This window comes from Ailuropoda melanoleuca, chromosome 19 (assembly GCF_002007445.2).
Source record: "Ailuropoda melanoleuca isolate Jingjing chromosome 19, ASM200744v2, whole genome shotgun sequence".
In the NCBI taxonomy this organism is placed as follows: Eukaryota; Metazoa; Chordata; class Mammalia; order Carnivora; family Ursidae; genus Ailuropoda; species Ailuropoda melanoleuca.
Genome location: NC_048236.1, coordinates 4,083,478 through 4,105,141, shown reverse-complemented (window position 1 = coordinate 4,105,141; position 21,664 = coordinate 4,083,478). Strand labels below are relative to the sequence as shown.

At 45.5% G+C, this 21,664-nt stretch overlaps 1 protein-coding gene across 9 annotated transcripts in view; it reads right to left on the bottom strand.

Annotated features, from left to right (window-relative positions):
* RUNX2 (RUNX family transcription factor 2) overlaps positions 1-21,664 on the bottom strand; it is a 266,126-nt gene that overhangs the window by 43,368 nt on the left and 201,094 nt on the right. For 5 of the 9 annotated variants that reach the window (XM_034648166.1, XM_034648172.1, XM_034648170.1 and 2 more), the window contains 2 exons: positions 17,579-17,644; positions 11,793-16,034 (listed from right to left, as the gene is read on the bottom strand). The exons of 1 other annotated variant lie outside the window; for it this stretch is intronic. In XM_034648166.1, the coding sequence (XP_034504057.1) occupies positions 15,556-16,034; positions 17,579-17,644 (545 nt within the window). In that variant the 3' untranslated portion in view covers positions 11,793-15,555. Of the gene's footprint in view, positions 1-11,792; positions 16,035-17,578; positions 17,645-21,664 lie in introns of those variants that run through there. 3 more of the 9 variants (XM_034648169.1, XM_034648167.1, XM_034648173.1) reach the window with 1 other exon arrangement.

Genomic DNA, 21,664 nt, shown 5'->3' with positions numbered 1-21,664 from the left:
TAAAACCAAACGTGGTTTTGATTGAACTAGACTTACATTTCTATCTGAAGCTCATTTGCTAACAATAGAACTGGCTTTCCCATTTGCCAACATCAATGTTGACCTGTTTTCACCTAAATTTTATAGATGTCAGAAAAAGAAACTGTTCACTGCTCAGTGGCCTACCCTGGCCTTTTTCAGCCACACTTGCTTGCATTTTTGCAGCTCCTTTAAATTCCCCTTGTCACAAAAACTAACAATAAGGTCAAGTATTTCAGTAAGAAATATTGAATTATTATCCAACTTTGTCAAACAGCCAAGAGCCTACGAAAGCTAACCACGAACTGGAGAAGAGAGAGGCTTAACCTCAGGCCTCCCGGCCCTGCCTCCACTGCACAGGGAAGGATTTTTGGCACTGGGGGGCACCGGGAGGGCTGGGGAGGAAGGGGGGAGGGCGGACGGGTGGAATGGGAACTGGACGGCTCACAATCACGGCCTGTCCCCCAGGAGTGTCTCATTGCGCTCGTTCGCTGCTACAGAGAGCCAGCTTTGATTTTTCTTGGAGAGGGCTCCAGGCACCCCAACATCTCAGCCATGCCAACACCACGAGGCTGCTGACCTCTCCTGATCCCCTGGCCATATCCCTGTCCATCAAGGCTAATTTCTATGACAACATAAACTCCACTGTGTAGCCAATAAACTCAAGCTCGATGGAAGTTGATGTGGCCAGGACAGAGAATGACAAACTGGCAAGATGTCAGGGCTGGAAATAGAACTCGTTTTGCCAGCCAGGGGCTCAGGAGGGGTAGAGATGGATTTATGTACGTGTGCGTGTGTTTTATGTGTCCTAATAACCCTAATAAAGATTCCATTAATCAATGAACTGTCTCTTGCAGAGACAGAAATAAATGCAGGGCTCCTAAAGTGAGCTTCAGCTAGAAGCAGAACACTTCCTTTCCCTCTGTCCTGTGGTGGTTGAGGGCAGGAGGAACCCTCTGTTACCTCAAAGGGTCTGTCTGGGCAAGGTACTTGGCCAGGAGAGAGAGAGAAAGAGAGAAAGAGAAAAGGAGGATCAGCTTTTAGCTGAGCAAGGAAGAGCAGCCTGTAAGAAGGCAGCAGCGCCCCCCAGGATGGGATGTGAGGGATGTCACAAAAGCTTCCCAAGGAAGGTTCCTGCCCTTCGAGCAGAGTATGTGGCTTTGGAAGTGAGGTTTTAGCGGTTCCAGAAAACCTCCCTTGAAATGCAAATACACTGACTGCTCAAAGGTGAGGATTAGGGCAAGTTCATTTATGAAAGGGGGGTCCACAATACAGGGTTAGTTGGCGTGGGCTTGGGGAGAGAGGCAGAGCTCAGGGCCAGCCTCTGAAGGAGGTGTGGGTAGAGAAGACCCCGAGATCCTTCTTTAAAGTTTTACTTAGGTCAATCACAGGCATGGATCTCACTCAGTTCTTTGAGTATGTGACCATCCAGAGCATAAACTTAATCCCACCCGTTTATCCTTGTCACCCTTCACTATTGAATGCCAAAGGGTTCTATGTACCGAAGTCGCCCTCACTGTCTCCTCCAGACTTCGGTGCACATGGTAGTAGGTGATGAGCAAGCAATTACGTAAAATGTACCTACACTCTGAAAGTTTAATATTTTATGTTGTCGCTTAACATTTTTTAAAATTTTTTAGTGGAGGCAGGCAGAGGGAGAGGGAGAGAGAAAACCTCAAGCAGACTCCATGCCCGACATGGAGCCAACACAGGGCTTGATCTCACGACCTTGAGATCATGACCTGAGCCTAAACCAAGGCTCAGATGCTCAACCGACTGAGCCACCCAGGCTGCCCTCTCAACATTTTTTATGACTCATGCCCACAGAGGCTCTGACCCCGCTCACCCCCCCCACTCTAACGTCTTTGAGAATCCCTCTTGCTCATCCTACCAGCGGAAGTGTCATTTGGTGCGCTAAGGGACACCGCAGAGGCCGGGGTCATGGTCTCACTCTTCTATGTAGGATCTCCATGGTGGGGCGGGCTGCCTACTCCCAGGGCCTGCACCGCAGGGCGGATATGGGGCCGACCCCAGCTCAGCTGCAGACCCAGAATGGCCAGGATTCACTCATTCTTCCAGATCAGCTCAAGTGTCATCTTCCCGCCTTGGCCAGGAGTTGCTACCTCCTTTTGGGGGGCAGAGGGGAGGAGGGGAGCCAGCCCTTGGTTCACATCTCTGCGATGGCGCCGCTCCACTGTATTGTCACTGAAGAGTATATCTTTCTGTCTCTCCGAGCAGATGGTGAGCTTCTTGAGGCTAAGGATATGTCTCACTCATTTTCGTTTCCATCATTTCTAGTCGTTATGGCGTGAATAAAAATGCAGCCCCTCCCTGAAGATCAGATGACAGTGCAGATGGTGAAACGAGGCAACAATTCTCTCACACCATTCTCTCCAGCAAGGGATAGGGCGAGGCCACCCATTCTCTCTCCTCTCAGTCCTCCACCTCCTTCCGCCCTGTACGTGGCTTGTGTGGTCGTCACCCAGCACAATACGGCTGTGTCCATCATGAATCAGGGGTCGGATAAGGAGCCACGTTGTAAGATTCGTCCGCTAACACGACACCTGTGTGTGCCCTCATTGCCCCAATAACATGGGGTTTCCTTCTGCAGGAAGGAGAAAAGACGCTAGTTGTAGGGAACTCAACAAGCCAATAAAAGGTAAAATTGAGATGAAAAGGCTCTCTTTCTTCAAGAATAGCTGCCATGTTTTCATTTGTTTCGGGGGCCTGGACACCATATTAAAGAAGTCAAAAGCATAGCCTCATCTCTCCAGCTGAATCATGAAACAGCAAATAGAAAGACCTTGATCACAACAAGGCCATGACCTCCATCCTTCACAGTGAGGGCAGGGGGCCTCTTTGTCCACTAAAGGGACAGGTTGTTTTTGTCCAGGGAGGAATGGCATGGACGATCCTAAACTAAATGCCCCACTCGCTAAGCCAGGCCCGGTATACAACTTTATCGGGTTTTGGGGTCTTTTAATGAAGTAATACGTAACAGGTCTTTTTCAGTACGGTTAGCTGGAGCATGGAGCATGCTGGGAGTTCATTTACATGAGTATATGAGGTTTTTAACAGAATCAGCTTGCCTGAGTTTCTGTCAAATGAAAATCGGTTCATAAAAACTAGAAAAGTAATGAAGCGTCCGTGCTTCGTGAAGAGACTAGGGAAGATGCTACCATTATAAAGGAAGGGACAGTCTTCCAGAGAATGAGGATGGGAGCTGTTCGGAAGTAGATGTCCAACCCTTGGCTTCCCCTCATCAATTTCAGGGTGACCCCGCTGAAGTGATTTGACCTCTCTGGGATTCTGTCTCTTCCCCCTCTACAAAATGGCCCTTTTTGCCAATTCTGTGAGAAACAATGGACCTCATTCTCTCTCTTAATGCTAGGCAGACTCTAGCTGCACCTCTTAAAACTGCTCATAATTTCTCCGTCCTAAAAACCACTCCAAATCTACAGGTAAAAGTTACTACATGGTCCCTTAACACGCCATCTAGCAGGTAATATATTCTTGTCCACGATTAAGGAGGAGGTCAAGAGAGGTTAAGTGGCTTGTTCAAGGTCACACATTTCGTCATTAGGGGTTAAGGATCTGGAACCCAGATTTTTTTTGCTGCTCTCTGCTTCCCCCTTTCAAAACACCCCTCAACCCCTTAATGCACGGTTGGCTGCACGGCTGTTACCAAAGGAAGAGAAAATGGAAGAGCGGCCCCTCCCCCTTTGACTGTACGAAAATCACCCACTCTTTAAGCACCAAGCCTCCCATATATTGTGGTGGAAATGAAAGGCCTGTACAACTAAATATAGATGCCAAGTACCTTGTAAATATGTTGAGTACTTTCGGAAATGAGAAATGGGAAATGAAATTGGCTATAAGCAGAAATCAAAACTATCTAAATTCTTTCTAGAAACCAATTGTTAACTTTTTAATCTCTGTTGATGGCATTCTGGAGCATTCATGAATTTGCTTAAATAAAGAATGCCCCAACAAACATCTCTCTTTGGGATGCATTAAATCAAACAGAGATGTCTTCCAATATGATTTTTAGTGGTGGCGAGCCTGCCAGGTGTCAGTAGTAGGTGTTCAATAAATTCTTGAAAAAAGGAAGCCGAGCGGGTGACAGGGAGAGAGGTCACTTCTGTTCTCTGGGACTTCAGTAAAATGGGATATTAATTCCATATCAGGTGGACTTAAGGAAATTGTCTGTAAAACGCTTTAAGAAAGTTGGAGAGAAGCCCTACCTATTCACTTAAAGAGATTTAAAGAATCTAGGGCCGGGAACACAGATGCCCCCTTCCCAGGCTCCTCCAGGCTGGACACACGTGTGCAAAGCTTGGCACACACCAGTGTCGCATCTCGGGCTGCAGCTAGGTTTCCTCAAGCCTTGGGTCTCTGATCAGCTGTCTCCTCTTAGGGATGGCAGTTCAGATATGGGGGCCTTGGGGCTGCCCCTTTGTCAGGTGGTAAGACAGACCCCAAAGCCACTCCTGGAGAGATAAGAGTTGAAGTTGACAGAAATTCTTGACCTGGGTCTTTCTCCCATTAGGTGAGGCCAATGCTGCTGAATTAAGTTCAATAATACTTTTTATCAATAGCAGCATTCACAGGAAACTCAACATACCTAAATGGAAAATCCTGAAAAAGATTACAGATTAAGAGCTGAGGTGCAGGTAGGGTCAACATTTCTGTTCTGGAAGTGTCGATGTATTTTACACTTATGTTTTATGTAATGTCTCTGAGTTCCTTCGGGGAGGGAGCCCGTGGTAAGCCCATCGCCAAACTTAGCCATGAGGTTCAGTAGAAAAAGTTTATAAAATATGCAGAAAAATATTACTTTCAAAGACTGACATTTTGGGGGGTACATGGGTGGCTCTGTTGGTTAAGTGTCCAACTCCTGATTTTGGCGCAAGTCATGATGTCTGGGTTGTGAGATTAAGCCCCATGTCGGGCTCCATGCTGAGTGTGGAGCCTGCTTAAGATTCTCTCTCTCTCCCTCTGCCCTGCCTCCCCCACTCACACTCTCTTGTGCTCTCTCAGTCTCTCTTAAAAAAAAATTTTCACTCTCTCAAAGAGTGGCATTTTTTAAACTCTTAAAATAATAGTTCTTTTTAAAAGATTTTTATTTATTTATTTGAGAGAGAGAGAGAGAACATGAGCGGGGGGCAGGGGCAGAGGGAGAAGCAGTCTCCCCGCTGAGCAGGAAGGCTGGGGTGGGGCTCGATCCCAGGACCCCGAGATTATGACCCAAGCCTGAAGGCACCTGCTCAATCGACTGACCCACCTAAATTAATAGTTTTTAAAAACTTGTTCCACTTGGCACTCCAGCTCTATTGTGATTCAAACTATTTGAACAATTTATTTACGCTTTTTAAAATAATCATCTTAATTATTATGAGTAATAATGGGTACCATCTATTTTATATCTACTATGTGCTAGGCATTTTCTTATCTCATTAACTCATTTAGTTCTCATTATGTGGATGATAAAGGAGATTGTGTCTAAAGTTTTAGCTTAAGAACATAGTCTTTGGAATCGGGCAGATTGAGGCTTGAGTCTTAATAGCTGCACGACCTTGGGCAAGTCTGACCCTCGGTCTCGTCATCAGACACGTAGGGATGAAAACAGTGCTAACTTCTTCACCGGCTGCTGGGAAGACTGGCATGAGGCACGTGAAGTATCAAGCAAGGCGCCAGGCTCGTAGTCAAGGGTGCAGTGAAAATGAAATGTTAAGTCTTCCTGTTATTACTCGATCCTGCCACCAGTACCAAACACGGCTTTCCCCCAAAAGGAAATGAAAACAATGGCCTTCAGTGCCATCCTAAGGGGGAAGGAGGTAAATCATCTTCTGCCTCCATCTTTCCTTTCTCCCCAGGGTGTTCATGCCAGGGAGACCAGGGCCAAGTGAACCTCGAGGACAGCTAGGGAAGAAGAAATAGTGAGGGACGGGTAGCTCGCGTGCCCTTTGAGCATCGCAGGGGAGGGCCCAGGAGCCTGAAGTCAAGGGGAAAGATGAGCAAAGGGACTTTCGGAAACTGCAGTGCGCTTCTCCACCTGCTCTCCGTAGCCCTTCCTTCTCTCTCCCTCACTCTCCTGCAGGCCCGGGAGGAAAGCCCAGGGGGAGATGGTCAGAGGGCTCTGTACGGACCCCTGGCGCAGGACACCCCTCGCGCAGGACACCCCTGCTCTCTCAGGGAAGCCGCCTCGGGCCGGCTTCCTGTGGTGGCCTGAGTGGTGGCAGAGTGCACGTGGCCTGGTCACTGTCTGCTTTGGTCATCACCTCCCCTCCCCCTGCCCCAGAGCCCCCACAGCACCTCTGGCTCTGGCAGCAACCTGGGAGAGAAGAAAGCAGCATCGTACATGTGTGGCATATTCTAAAGCAAAATAATAACCCAGAGGTTTTATAGACTCTGACAGGGGGAAGAAGGGAATGCAAAAGATGGAACAAAGATGCCATTTTAAAGTTATTGGCTCATGTTCAGGATTTCACTATTTTCTGTGGCAAGGAGCAAGTAAAAAATTCCTCCTATTGATGAGTATTTTTCTAGTCACTGAAAGCCAAAGGGCTCGGGGCTTCTGACTTCCCCTCTGGGGGAACCTGCGAGCCAGTCCTCTGGCTCACTCAGGCGAGGGCTGGCTGGCGGAGGCAGGAGGCCCGGAGGCCCCCAGCGAGTGGCCCCGATGAGGAACGGGTGCAGGAGGGACACACTGTGTTTTCAGCCCAGGTTCTGTGATCTTTCTGCCAAACAGGGGTTTACAAAGCGAAAACCTCCAGAGACTTCTCATACTTTCTGGCTTATTCTCCTGGTGTTCATCTTAACAGGAATCAGCTGTTTGCCTTCTCACTTATACAGCACGTTGCCGAGGAGAATTTAGCATCTGGTCTGGCTATTATTAAAAACAAGAACATCCTGGTCTGTTGGGAGAACAGCACCACTGGCAATAAAAGGACAGAGATCATTTGCATTCAGGATTCCAGAGATGTATTGCAGTTCAGTATCTACTCTCCCTCCTCCCCCGACGGCTCCCGTTTCCAGATTTTCCCCTACGCATCCATCATTTGCATCGTGGTCTCTCCTCTCTTCTGAACCAGAGACCCAGAGCGGACTTTTCCCTTTCCCTGGGAGGCAGGGAGCCCTGGAGTTGTTCAAACACTGATCCGCTCCTGCCTGCCGTGTGATAAAATTGAACTACCAGAGGAACTTTTTTTTTTTTTTTTTTACAACTACGGAAATGAAAAAGTAAACAAGACTGGGACGGCACTGGTATTTAGGCTCCAGCTTTTTGTTGTTGTTTTCGCCTTTTTCTTTTTTTAAGCATCGGGCTGGGAGCCTGAAGGAACCATATAATATGAAAAACCCTGGGAGGTTTTATTAGCCAATAAAAAAAACTGAGTTCCTATTAACCACTTAACTCCTTGAGGAAGTTCCGCACTTGCCTCCCTCCCGGTCCTTCTGTCTCTGGCCCACGAGGCGGGAAAGTGGGCCCGGGAGTCCTGCCCCGTGCCACCTGAGTGCACAGAGCACGTTCCAGAAGTTGTGACAGAGGATTACACTCAATGATAATCTCTGCCCTTCTCATCTGTGAAACCGCTAATAAGACGATCTTGATAAGAGTCCAACTTTTTAGGCCCCCAAATCCGCACACAAAAAGGCTCTTGAAGCACATGGCTGCTGAGGAGAAAGGTCACTGTGACTTTCAACATTTAAATATGAAATGAGTGTTCCAGAACACAGACTGGGGTTGAGGCGTTCCCCCTCCCCCCCAAAGATGTAAGGATGCCACAGAAGGCTCCCCCACTTTGGGGGGCAGAGGAATTCAGAGAAACTCAGAAACAGAAAGTGAAACTCGCCTGAGCTGTTGCTCTGTCAGAGGGGTGGATGGAATTATAAAAAAAATAAATGACCTAATTTAGGAAGGAAATGATGTCAAAGGAGACTTAAAACCTAAAACCGTTGTATTAATTCTCCCACGATGATGCGTATCGCGCGGTTTTGCTGCTTGCTTTTTTGTTTTGCTTCTTTTCAAGGAATAAATTTGCACATTTACCTCAGTCCATCAACCAGCTGGGAGTTCCTGGTACTCCCCTCTCTCTCAGCCCACTAAAGTTCGGCCACCAGATACGCAGCCTGCTGTATCCTACTTCCGTTTTGCACATCCCAGCTAACTCTGGTTCTTTGGGTTCTCGAGGAGAAATGGCTAAGGCCACGTGAGGCCCGGTTACAGTCCTGGATTCTGGCCTCGTTTACTGTTGTGCAGACAAGACCACTTCTCGAGGGGCTTGTGTGGAAGAATTTTTACTTGACCGCCAGATTCCCACCTTTTTTTTTTTTTTTTCCCTTTTAGCCTTTTGCTGTATGGTCTTGATTTCTTTATAAGAATTACAGGTGGTTGGGGGGGGTGCAATTCTTCCCTTTCTATTGGCTATAGAGGGGCACAGAATGACCTTGGGTGAAAAAAAAAAGGAGCCATCAAGCTGTGAGCTACGCTGGCCTTGCTAAAAACAGAAAGCAGGTTTTTCAGAAAACCCCACTAAGTGGCCCGACATCATTGCAACAAAATAAGAAAACAAAATAAAATAAGTTTTAGTAAATGTTTAAGTGGGTTTCCAGAAACTTGATCCTTCTGCTTTCCAACTAGTTGTGCGTGTCTGAACAGTAGGGCCGATCGAGTCACAAAAAGCTCCTAAATAAAAGCTTCACAAAAATAATAACCCTTTCTTAAAGGTCAGCTTCACCGTGCTCCTGACATTCCGGGGAGCATCCAGGGTCCCTGGTCCCCTCTAAATAACCTCCGTGAAGAATAATTGCTTCTTCACCACTTGTGCTCTCTTGTAGGATTTCCAAGAAAAGCAAACACCTGAGACAAACACTGTGTCAAGTATATGCGTGTATGCACGTGTGTGTGCATGTGCACACGTGCGTGCACTTCAGCTTTCCCTGAATGGCTGCTCAGGCACCCCTTTCCATCCCTCTGCCTCCTTGCTCCATCCTTTTAGGCGCACACACACACACACACACCCCCCCTCAGTGTAGTTCCCTTCACATCTGCGGTGGATCCTTTTCTTTGCTAAATTCATAACTACGTTCATAGCTTTTTAAAAACTTCGCTTCCAAGGCCTCCCAATTGAATACCCACTGCTGGGAAGTCACAGAGAGACTTATCAGGGTACCCAGGAATGGAGACAAAGAAGGGAGAGATTCCCTTGCCTTCGCTCAGAGCTCAGAATTCAAATATAGAACACCCACTGTCCACGTGTTGGTTCCTACCTGGCCTTACTTATCACCTTCTGCGGGCCTGAGGGGGGGCGCCAAGGGAGGAAGAGCAGAGGCGGGGAGAGGAGGAATTGGAATAACGCGGTGTACCCAGCCCTGGCAGGCAGGCCAGCTGTCTCACCACCCGCACGTCCCCTGCACCAACTCCCGGACAGCGCTGGCCAGAAGCCATCCTTCTGGCCGCTGAGGAGTTTGCCTGCCACCTCACAGGTGAGCTGGCCCGGGCTCGCTAAAACCGTGGCAGGCAGCTGAGCTGTCCCCAGAAAAACTTAAGAGAGTGTAACAGGATCATCTTCTCCTAAGCCCCCAAACCACTGTTTCCTAGAACTGGTCTCTAAAATGATTGCCAAAGAATTGGGGCAGGGAAGCCAGCTGACTGGCTTGTCCAGTTTATCTGATCCTCACAGGAGGGTTGTTTGCTTCCATCAGTCAGGCCAGTGCCTCCATTTCTGCTGTGGCTTTTGGCTGTGACGTGATTGTTACCCACCCGTTTCCAGAGGGAACAAGAAATCGGCTTGTGAAGCTCTGTAGGCCCTGCTCTCACTGGTGGTAAACGAGGCCGTCCCCTACCTCCTCCCTCGCCTTTTCAGACTGTTTTCAAATCCAATAAATATAAACATGTGGCTCTTCAACCGCATCTGTAGATAATAACTTCAGGGGGCTTCCTGTTTACATGGCAATACCCATTTCCCAGCCAACTGAACTCTGCAACAGAGAGTCGAGGTGTTTATTGGGCCAGTGTCGGCTGGGATTGAGTTAACAGGAAACACCCACTCTCAAAGCAATGCCTGAGGAGAGATTTGGGGGGCAGGGGTGCACAAGGGGTCAGACACACTGGAGAAACGTCTGTCTTCCTCTGCCCGTCATTTCCAGTGAGAACAGAAGCAGCCATGATAAACACGGCCAAGCAGTCCAGGCCTCACAAAGCCCCACAGCTGTACATGTTCCCCGGGATGTGAGAAGGAGGGAGGAGGAGGAGATGTGCAGATGGCATAGCCAGGAGCCCCCCTCACAACACATCCCAACCTCAGGGTGACAGCAGGTGAAAGGATGGAAAAAGCTGAAGCACGTCCATCTCTGGGAAGGCCTGCGGTCTTCGGCTGGGCTACCCTGTTTTAGTGAGCAATGTATTCTCACACCAGTTCCGTCAAGAAAGCCCGACCAAAGAATGTAGAGAGAGCCTCTAGCCCACTGGTTCTTGATCGGGGATGAATTTTCCTCCCGGGGGACATTCTGGAGACGTGTTTTGTTGCCATGAGGGGGGCAGTGCTACTGGCATCTAGAGGGTAGAAGCCGGAGATGCTAAATGTCCTACAATGAGTGGGACCGCACTCCCTATACACACACCCGCACACACACCAAAGAACTCTCCAGGCTGAAATGTCAGCAGTGCCAAGGTCTAGCCCCTGCCTCTCCATAAGCCAAAAAAATGGAGACCCAGAGGAGTAAAGCCATTTGCCCTAACCCATGCTGCTGGACAAGGCTGGAGAGAGAGAAAAAGCCACTCTGCCCACCTCCCAGCCGATGCCTTTGAAAGCCACACAGATGTCTAATATAAAAGGATAAATAAATATACATCTTCAAAGAGTTGCAAACAAGTTCGCTGGCCTAGGTCTCACCCACGTGCTTTCAGGATGTCTCCTAGTCTTAGAAATGAGCTGTCTCCCAGATCTCTCAGAACCCAATGCCAAAGGGGTAAGAATGAGCAGATCTCACAGGAGGCCTCTCCCTCTCAGCATCATGTGGGCCACTGGCCAGCGCCCGAGCATCTCTGCAGCACGGTTTCTGGTCCTTCTTTTAGAACTGTGGTAAGCCAAGGCGGACAGACAGCACAGGACATAAAGAGAGCAACCACTCTACCCCAGGCCCTCAACCTTATCGAAGAGGAGGGACTTACCAAAAATACACAATGACCTATTTAAAAAAAAAATTCTCCAAACTATAGTTCTGCTCACTAGTAGAATTTTTCACAGCTCTCCAGGCCACGGTCCATTTTTACTTACCCTTGAGCTTTGATTGACTTTCTTTTTAAGACCCCGAAAGAGATGTGGGAAGGAAAATCGACTACCCCCTACGGCAGGGCTGCCTGAGATCTTCTGACCCCAGCCAGGAGTTCACTTGCTGGCTCCTGCTCTCATGCCCAGAGATTAGAACCATGGGACCACGGAGTCCGCTATCTCTATATCAGGACCGGTCCCTTAGTCAGAATGAGGGGCTTTAACCCAAGGATGGGGTGAACACTCTTTCCTTCGGACACAGGCCGATAAGAAAGTGAGTTCACTGCTAGATCCTTCGCCCACGCCTCTGTAGGAGTAGGACGAACCAAGAAGGCAGCGCTCGGCGAAGTGTTTTAACCTCTCACCAGTCATAGAGACCTCTGCTCTCCTCCGGGCCTGGTAAGTCCTACGGCCAAGAAGGGCCCAGGTGTAGGCAGGAGTAGGCGTCAGACAGAGAAGAAACCGTGGCTGAGAAAAGACCCAAAGTACACACGTAACAAAACCAAAAAAAAGCCATTTTATTGAAAATTAAATTCAAACTTCAAATTAATATTACAATCATGAGAAAAATGCCAAATAATTCCATTTACAGTTGCAACATACAATACAAATAGTCCCTTTGAAGTTGAAAGTAAACTCGTCCACAATCATGGCCTGTGGCACAAAGCAGAATTTGTACAATATGTGCAGGGAAAGCAGATCTTGGGCAACAACAATTGGAAAAAATAAAAATGAAAAGCTTGTATTTACACAAAATGCTACAAACATTTTTTGTTCCACAGAAATCTAAGAATGGTAAAGCATATCCAAAAAAAAATGGAATTTTATTCAGAATACCTAAGAAATTACTGTAACTTATGGTTTTGGCTGATATATTTCAAAGTACTGCATTAAAAAGCAAACAGTTATTTGTAAACATGAAGTAAACAAACATCTAAAAAATTCTCACACAGAAAATATTTTTTAAATGCATTCTCTTTTTAAGAATAACAAATTCAAGGTTTGGAAGAGTCGTCTTTATTTTATTTATTATTGTTCTTTCGAATGTCATAGAAGCAGTTATTGTCTTCACTCATGCTTTGTGTTTCCATGTATTAACCTAGACTCTGAGTCAGTCCCTTTCCTGGGAATGGAGGGAACGCTAAGCCAGCACACACATCTCCTCCCCTCTGAGTCTGCGATGGATGGTGCCTACCATGGGGTGGATTTCTCTGCCCATTTTTTAAAAGGCCCTGGTGGGGTGAGACTGTCTGAAGAGCCAACCGTATATAGCTCATCAGTTGAGTCTCTCGGTTCCAGGCTGGAAGTCTTTTCACTCAACTAAAACCAACGCTTGTGGTCCTGGAACCCTGACACTGGTCACCCTTTGTGAGACAACGAAAACAGACGGAGAGTGGCTGTGTTGGTCACGCTGTAAACTCCAGCAACGTCTATGCTACAAAAAGAACCGTGCTCTTTGAACCTGAAGGAAATACAGAGTGTTGGCTAGTACGTAGTGAGCCTTTTGCTTTGGTCTTGAAATCACAGATCACATACATGACCCAGTGCAAATTAAGGGTTCAGTTAAAAAAAAGGGGGGGGAATTTAACCCCCCAGGCTGAGAAAAGGGCAGAATTTAATCCAAGAAATGTGACTTACCCCTTTGGAGTGGTTGGAGTGAGGGTGGAAAGAAGAAGTGCTTGAATTTTTCCCAAGGAAAAGAAAAAAAAACGTTTAAAGTGTTTCTGGGTTGCTGCCTGCAGCCACTATAATAACATTTCAACACAAAAGCATCCCTAAAGTCACTTAGTATGTGTACCGTAAACTTAAAAAAGCCCTTTTAACATTAAAAAATAATGTACAAATATAGTACCTTTTTTATTAAATAGGGTACAGCTGGCACTGGTGGTAACATTTTTATGTCAATTAATTAAAATTGAAATGTGTAACCAGACACTGGCTTTTTTAAGTGCTGCTGAAACAAACACACATATTTTACACTTAACAAATAAATGGACAGTGGCGTGCTTCAAGCTACCACACAAACAATAAATAGTATCAGTTACTACTCCCATCTTAGTTAAGTAATAGAAAAGTGGCTTATTTATCTAAGCATACTTGGTATACAACCTTTAGAAGGCAAAGTGTTTTTGTTTTGTTTTGTTTTGCCCTCGATTTTTGTTGGGAGGAGTCGGGGTGATCGGAAGGGAGGCCCCCAGCCAGAAGCACAGGTCACGCCGCCCCCGACGCTGTCACACAAGGCTTGGCGGCCTCAGAAGCCGCCCTGGGAATGACTACCGGGAAAGGGTCTCGAGGGGCTGGGGGCAAATCCCTACAAAGTTCTGCTCAGCGGAGGCACAGAATTGAAACGAAGGGGCCCCGGACCTGTGGGGGAGCAGGCAGGGATCTACCCCGTGGTGTCATGAAGTGATCCTGGCTTGGATTAAGGATTCACACTCGAGAATTTTCCATGTGGTCACCAGGAGTGGTCAAAGTGCATCCTACAGGAGGGCTTCTGCTCAAATTCATACACAGCAGTAGACACCACGGTCCACATGGCCTTGCCTTCCCTTGACCCCACAGTGATGGACATGGGTCCCCACAGCTCAGCTCTATGCAGGAACTCGCCTGCTAATTCAGAGACCTGGCTCCCATAAGACAATGGCTTAATCTGCTCCTTTAAATGCAGATTCCCTGGAGAGCTGCCAGTGGGGCCTCGGGTAAGGCCGATCTGGGTTCTCCTGACTTACTGGTTGGTAAGGCGGGTTGGTTAAGAATCCCTGGTGCAATTTGGCGTTACTGTCCTTTAGCCACATGGGTGGCTTTAAGCTATGTCTTCACTACGAAGCCTGGCAATTTAGAGTTTTGCTTTAACTAGGAGACCACAGAACATCTTTCCGCAGTTCAATGATTCACTTGTGCTTGTCTTTTTAATATGACAAGAGTCATCAGTATTCGAAAGAAATTGGGAAACCACATCACTCCAGCATTTCATGCTGATAAAGGGCAACAAGAGTGATACGGGGCTAAGAGTTGGTTTTTAAATCCCTAATTATTGCTTTAAAAGGCAAAGCTGTGTTAGAGGCAATTCTAGGTCTGGAAAGAACGAAGCGTAACATTTCCTTCATACATCACAAAAACAAGCTACATCTAAGATATTTGGAGATGGACGTATTTTTGAAAATCACATTGTGCCTGGAGGAACTGAAATTGCTTAGCAATATTTCAGATATGGCTCTAGCCCACTGAAGAAATTTGTTATTTAATAAAGAGCACTTTTAGAGACCGAAGTCAACATATCAGTACACTAAGAAATGTTTCAAGGGTCCAAATGTCATTAAATAATTATAAATATATCTTTAAAGTTATATGACCATTCACGTTAGCAAGTTACCTCAGATTTTACACATATTCATAATTTAAAAAAAAAAAAAAGAAAACACACAGCCAAACGCAAACACTATCTATATCATTATGGCTATAATAAGGTATTGCCATTTTGAGTTTTGCATAAAAGGAGAAAGGTGGGGGGGAGTGTTGGTTGAGGGATGGGATTTCTTTTTGGTTAAATGGGAAAAGGAAACAAAAAAAGTATTAAAAAAAGTAAAATAAAATCATCTATCCTGATCAGTATTTTTTGAAGTCACTTTCTTAAAGTAGGAAAAAACAAAAACAAAAAAACCAAAACTGAACCAAACAGTTCAAATGAGAACTTGCGGCAAGTCTGAAAGCAAAGTCTGGGACAGTTACTCGGAATGGATGGTACTGTAATGGAAGCATCCATTCTCCCTCTTTGCCCTTTACGTGCACCTCGACCGGCTTTGGAAGCTGGTCCGCAGAGCGCACTGGTCCATACACAGCTGCCACCGTGAGGGTGTGTGGTTTCAGAGCACAGAGAGGAAGCAGCTCTGCTCTTCTTCCTCCTGAACCTGGAGTCCACCTCTCTGAATTGGCATAGGAACAGGTGATTTGTGATAACAGGCCAAACAACAACACAACAACAACAAAAATACCTTTTTCCTTGGCTTGTAAAAGTACATTTTAAGTAGAAAACAATCTGAAACCTAGATATGATGGTCTCTCTCGGGCCTCCTGCTTCTCAGTATGTCTACCCTCTTATGGTTGCAAGATCATGACTGAGTGAGTGAATGAAAGATCTTCTAAAAAATAGGCACTTTGTAGATAGCTAATTGATATACATATATATGCACTCTCTCTATATATGTATATATCGATACATTTGGGCTGCGGCTCCCAGATACCGCTGGGCCACGGCTGAGGAATTTCAATATGGTCGCCAAACAGATTCATCCATTCTGCCACTAGAATTCAAAACGGTTGGGGAACTGCTGTGGCTTCCATCAGCGTCAACACCATCATTCTGGTTAGGCAAATTTGGATTTAATAGCGTGCTGCCATTCGAGGTGGTGGTGCATGGCGGAAGCATTCTGGAAGGAGACCGATCTCCCCCCGGCACCATGGGGAACTGATAGGATCCTGATGAAGTGCCATAGTAGAGATATGGAGTGCTGCTGGTCTGGAAGGGTCCACTCTGGCTTTGGGAAGAGCCGGGGTAGGGTGGTGGCAGGTAGGTGTGGTAGTGGGTGGTGGCGGACATACCGAGGGACATGCCTGAGGTGACTGGCGGGGTGTAAGTAAAGGTGGCTGGATAGTGCATTCGTGGGTTGGAGAAGCGGCTCTCAGTGAGGGATGAAATGCTTGGGAACTGCCTGGGGTCTGAAAAAGGGCCCAGTTCTGAAGCACCTAAAAATTATAACAGAAGATGGGGGAAAAATCTGTAAATATCAATTAAAATAATGAGAGAATTTTTACAAGAAAAAAAAAAAAACTTTAGCTTCCCAAAAAGGAACAGCAAGCCACAAATAGACCTTCAAATGCACCAGTCACTACACAGTCTTTTTTTTTTTCTTCACTTTACAGTCCTTAAGTTCTTCACCCCCCAGAGAATCCCAAAGGGCTTTAAAAACCCCAACGTGTGCTAGGTCTTACGTGTAAACCAACCCAACACCAATCGTATAGATTCACTCACCAGACTTTAAGACTGAAGTCTCATTGATTTTTTTTTCTTTCTTTTTGTTTCTCGTTGCACCTCAGATATTTGAAAGTGACGTTTTTACTAAGTAGGACAAGTTTCTTTTTCTCAACCCAATGTAAAGAAATCCCAAAATGATCAGTTTTATCATTGGTACTCTTGGCAGGGCCCCTTCATCAATGAAGGAACCTCAAAAAGATACCCTAACATGTTCCTACCGCTTCTTTTCAACTCTTACAATCATCTATAGACTTGTTTCATTCTTCATCTTAGTAGCGGCTGTCAAAAAAATCAAACCAGATTTCAATGTATTCTGGAACTATCTTACTTTTCTGGGGGCAGAGAGGGAGAATCTAGCCCTTAGAAATTCTCCCAAGGGTCATAAACTAAATAACTAGGTTTTAAAAGTGGGGGTGGGGGGAAGGCTGAGTACCTAGAAATCACTGCTTTTCGAGCCTCGATAGGTGACCTAGGACTCATTCAGGCCAGGTGCCAACAGTAGCTTTGGTGAGAGGCTTCATGCCCGGGGGGAGACAAGTAAGAGGGCACCTTGGCATCCATTCACCAGGCCCCTGCGCCACACCCTACAGACTTAGCTTCAGGATAATTCCAAGGGGTACCTGCAGGCAAAGTTGATTTTGCCCTGAAATGTAAAGTCCCTTAATTTCTAAAGCTAACAGTATATGCCTCCTGAATAGCCATTTCCAGTGCTTAGACTTATAAAAGCATAGTCATAAACCACTTCATGTGGAGATCAGTTTTCTGAAATGCCTAAACACTTAGAGTGGTGATCTTTAAAGACTGGGTTACGATTTTCTAAAATGAACAGAATTAGGACAAGACCTTTCATGATGCCAGCGTTCTTAAGATTTTGTCACGTCTAAAACCTTCCAATTCTTTGCGTCTCACGTTTGCTTTTCCTACAATTTTTATCCGTAAGGGAAAGCACTTAGTGCTTCTTCAAGGCCTTAGTCGGGACGTACTTCTTGTTTTTATTTAACCCTTGTTCTGGGATGCTACAGTATTTATTAAAGGAATAATCCTAATACTTTTCCTTAAAGGTGCTGACTGAGAGTTGCTGCTTTTTGTTAAAATGCACACTGCCTGGGATCTTCTTAAGTGCCATGATGTGCATTTGTAATCAAAAGCGACTATTTAAAAGCGATATATCGTTAACAAAAGTTTTTCTCAAAAATCGGACAGTACCAATCAGACAGCCCGCCCAGCCCAGCCCAGCAATTGTTAAAAGTCTCACCTGCCTGGCTCTTCTTACTGAGAGTGGAAGGCCAGAGGCAGAAGTCAGAGGTGGCAGTGTCATCATCTGTAAAATGAGGGGGATGAGCTCTAAGTTCCCTTCCAGCTCTAACCACTCTATCACCACCGTGAACTCCAAGACAGGAGGAGAAGCGACAGCCTTAGGGCAGGGGGAGGCAGAGAAGTTCCCACCCCTCATTAGTGCTTTCCCGGAATCCGCAGGCCCATAAGCAGAGGGTAAAAAGCCAGAGAGCAGCTTCGAATACCAGAAGCAAACACTTTCAAGATGACAAACCAAAACTAACACACTCTGGGCAGTTACTCTCTGCCTTCTACAAAGTCTTCCATCTTCGACCGGCCTCTATCTCACCCCTCCCGGCTACAAAATTCTAACCAGCTCGAATGTTAAAATGTGGAAGTAGTGATTATGACAGATGACAAACGGGAGCACATGAGGTCTCTGCTCGCCCCGTGCTTATGGCCTCTGCCGAAGGAGCTACACGCACGACGTGCGGGCCCCAGATGTTCCTCGGCCAGCCTTTTCCTCGCAGAGCGTCGCGGTGAACTGGAGTTGGCAGACCTAATAGTTATAGGCAGGCTGCTTCTGTACAGATTAAGTTCAATGTCCGGATCATGTGAGAGAAACCAGGATAATGGGAACAATTTCAAACAGAAAGAAGTCACACTGAAACCATCACAGTTTGCCCCCCACAGAAGACAAAGCTCACACAGATAGGCTTGTCAATGTAAAAAGAAAAAAAAAATGCTTCTCGTGGGTATCTGTACTTAAAATATGCTGTAGTCATAATTAACATTCCATGTGGTTTCCCTTATTTTAATGCAGAAGCCTCATTAAAACCCTTGGTGTGGGGCCCTGCCAGTAAACTCCAATATGGTTTTGAATTTATTCCTACACCCCTCACCTTCTCTATTTTACCTGAGACGTTTTGCTGATGTTTTTATTATCCATCACATGCCAGGATCACTGTACATTTTTGGTTTATAGATGCCAGCTCATGGAAATTGACATTCATTTTTCAATTAATGAGCTCTGGTTGTGGTTTATAGAAAACAATGCAACAAATTTCTGCTAGGCTTACAGAATTTTGACCAATCATTTCTAGTCATTTGAGACTGTAATGTCTTGAGGATTAACTCCTTCTGGGCAAAGAGAGCTAATGTGGACTTTAAAGGGATTATACAGTCATTTTTATAACAAACAAAAAATAGAATTTTCTGGAATTCCCTTAATCATTTTGTGTTACCAAGAAATGTTTCTGAAACATACTGCAATGTGCTCTGTATGAAGAAATATTAACAACTCGTTACAGTTTCACAGGAGATCCCTTATATAATAATCTAAGATGAGGAGATGGAATTCTCAACTTAAAAAGAAAAAAATAAATAAAGCCCTTCCTAATCTTCAGTTTATTTATATTAAGTGAGGAAGAAGCAAATGATATAATTAAATTTTCTTTCATTCAATAAGGTGTATCTGTAGTTTTAATCTCTATCTTGTACATGAACTCAGGTATCCTTGCAGATGGCCTTCTTAACTAATCTTGACACTGTACGAAACTAAGCATACCTGTATAACTAGCCACATTAAAACTACCAACTTTAAAAAAAAAAAGACCTAGATATTATATCAACTACAGGAAAGAAAATGTATTATCTACTTAATAAAGGACTGAGATAAAAGCCTGGAGAGTTCTAAAAGTACCATCACCTCCATCTAACTTTATAAATGTAAAAGCAAAACTCGGTAACCACCCCAGGGATGTGCCTTGCAGCACAGGGCTCCCCGGAGCCAGTTTAAAACTTCTGTCTACAACTTACTGATTAAATAAAGCCAGTCCTGCCAGGAGTTACTTGAAGCCCAAGAGAAACATGGTGCATCTTCCCAATGGGCTGGTTTTACTCAACTTGGAGACAGGGTATATCGGACAGTAATATGATATTATATGGAATAGAATACACCATTTGGGTGAATTTTTAGGTAAAACAAAAAGAACTTCAACAAAGTTTTGTACTTACACAGTTTTAGACTATGTCCCCCAGATTCCCTAGAGCACCCATTTACCCTCCTCTTCTAGTTGGGGTATCTGGTGGAAAGGTCCAAATTCTTCATCTACTGCTTAGATAATCAATTCTAATCTAACCCATTAACAAACAGGAAAGCTGAGGTCCCGAGGAGGGGAGCCACGTACACTACAAAATCATGCAGCCTGAGACATGCAGAGACGTGACCTCTTTGCAACTTTAATTACCCTTAAGGAATTTGGTTGACACAATCACAGGTACATATATTTCTTGCCTAAAAAATTTAACTTTATCTAAAAGTATTTAAGTAGGCTCTTCTGGTGCCTACGTGTTGCCCCAGTGAAAGTTACTATCTTTGGGATATACTGACAACTCTTTGAGGTCTTGTTGGATCTAATCTGCTAAATCGTGGGCAATTAGTTCAGTTGCTCGTGGCATAATGGGAATGAGACCTAGGTCAAGGGTTTGATTCCCTTAGGACCTGCTGGTTTCCTACAGACGCATTTCATTCCGGATCTGCTATCTGCACCTCTGGCCACAGTCAGATAGCTTGCAAAGGAATGCAACTCTCATAAAGAGAGCTGCAAGAACCTTGCTCATTAACACAGCAGCAGCAAAACCTAATATACGTGGGGAGAATATATTAATAAGATGCCCAGGAAGCTAAAATAGAAATAAAATCAATATTAAAAGTAAAAAAAAAAGAATCTTGCCCCTGCCCCAAGGTCTACAGGGAAACAGGAAATAGCCTCTCTCTACCCACTGGGGTTTCTTGGGTCTTCAGAGCAAGCAGAAAGCGTGGTGGAAGGAGTAAAACCAAAAAGACAAGGGGGAATAAAAAAGAATCCCTGATCTTCGGGTCCCGTGGCCCACAATCCCCACCAGCATCTTTCACGCACCACTTTCTAGTGCTAGTGATCTTAGGTCACGCTTGACTCCTCACTAAAGAGCGGGCTGCTGAGGGCAGAGATTTGTCTAATCCTCGTTTGTCTCCCCTTCGGTGCTTAATCACAATATGACTTGACATTTCTAGGCTTTTACCTAGCACTTGCACATATATCTTCTCACTGAGGAGGCCCTCAGTAAATCAGGGTTGGCTGAGAATGTGCAAGGCGATCTCTAGAATGAAAGAAAACAGAAGTCTGGGAACAGTAACAGACTGGGTTCTTGCCATTTGGGGCTGTCACCTGGGAAACACTGGGATTTACGCACCCCAGCTGAGGAGGTAGGTCGGGCACAGGAAAGGAAGAGGGGCCCTGAAGCCAGGTGGAACCGAGCTGGCCCAGGCAGAGCCCCACCCCCCCCGCCCTGCTCTGTAATGCGAGGGCGTACGTGTACAGAATGAAAAGCCATCATACTTCCCCGCAATGAGGTGTTAACTTCAAAGCTTCATTGGGGCCTTTTAAATGGTAGGAATTATTGCTTTGACAAATCTCAAATAAAACCCAAGAACTTTTTATTGACCGCTTCACGGCATTCTTTCTCCGGGAACATACAATACTCAAGAACGCCACAGCACCGCTTTCCTCGAAGAATCTTCTCCTTTTCCGTAACAATATTTTGGCTGCCCCACCCCAACCGCTCTGTTCTATAATTTCCTATTTCCCTCCTGTGCCAATAGCATTTACTTCCCATATCTCTCTTTTGGGCCCTTAAGAGTCACTACTTTACTGAATTATTAGCTGTTTCTTAGCCTGTTCTCTCCCAACTATAAAGTCAGCTACAGTAAAGGTCAGGATTTCTTTTCTTCTCATATCCCTTCTACACTGTAGGAGCTTAAGGCTTTTGTTTTTTGGTTTTTAGTGTACATATATGGATGGGTGGAGAAAATGAATAAGTAAATTAGTCTAGGGGTCAGGAACTCTGTGCGAGAGTTGGTACATTTTTGACACGTCAAAAAAATAGATATAATAAGCGTAGGGCAACGCTGACATCAAACCTAACAGGCATTCCAATAGCCCTGCAAACCATACATCCTTATAAAACTCTCTAGAAAGAGTGTTCAGAGCTCTTCCCAAGCATCATTACATGACTGGACCTCACG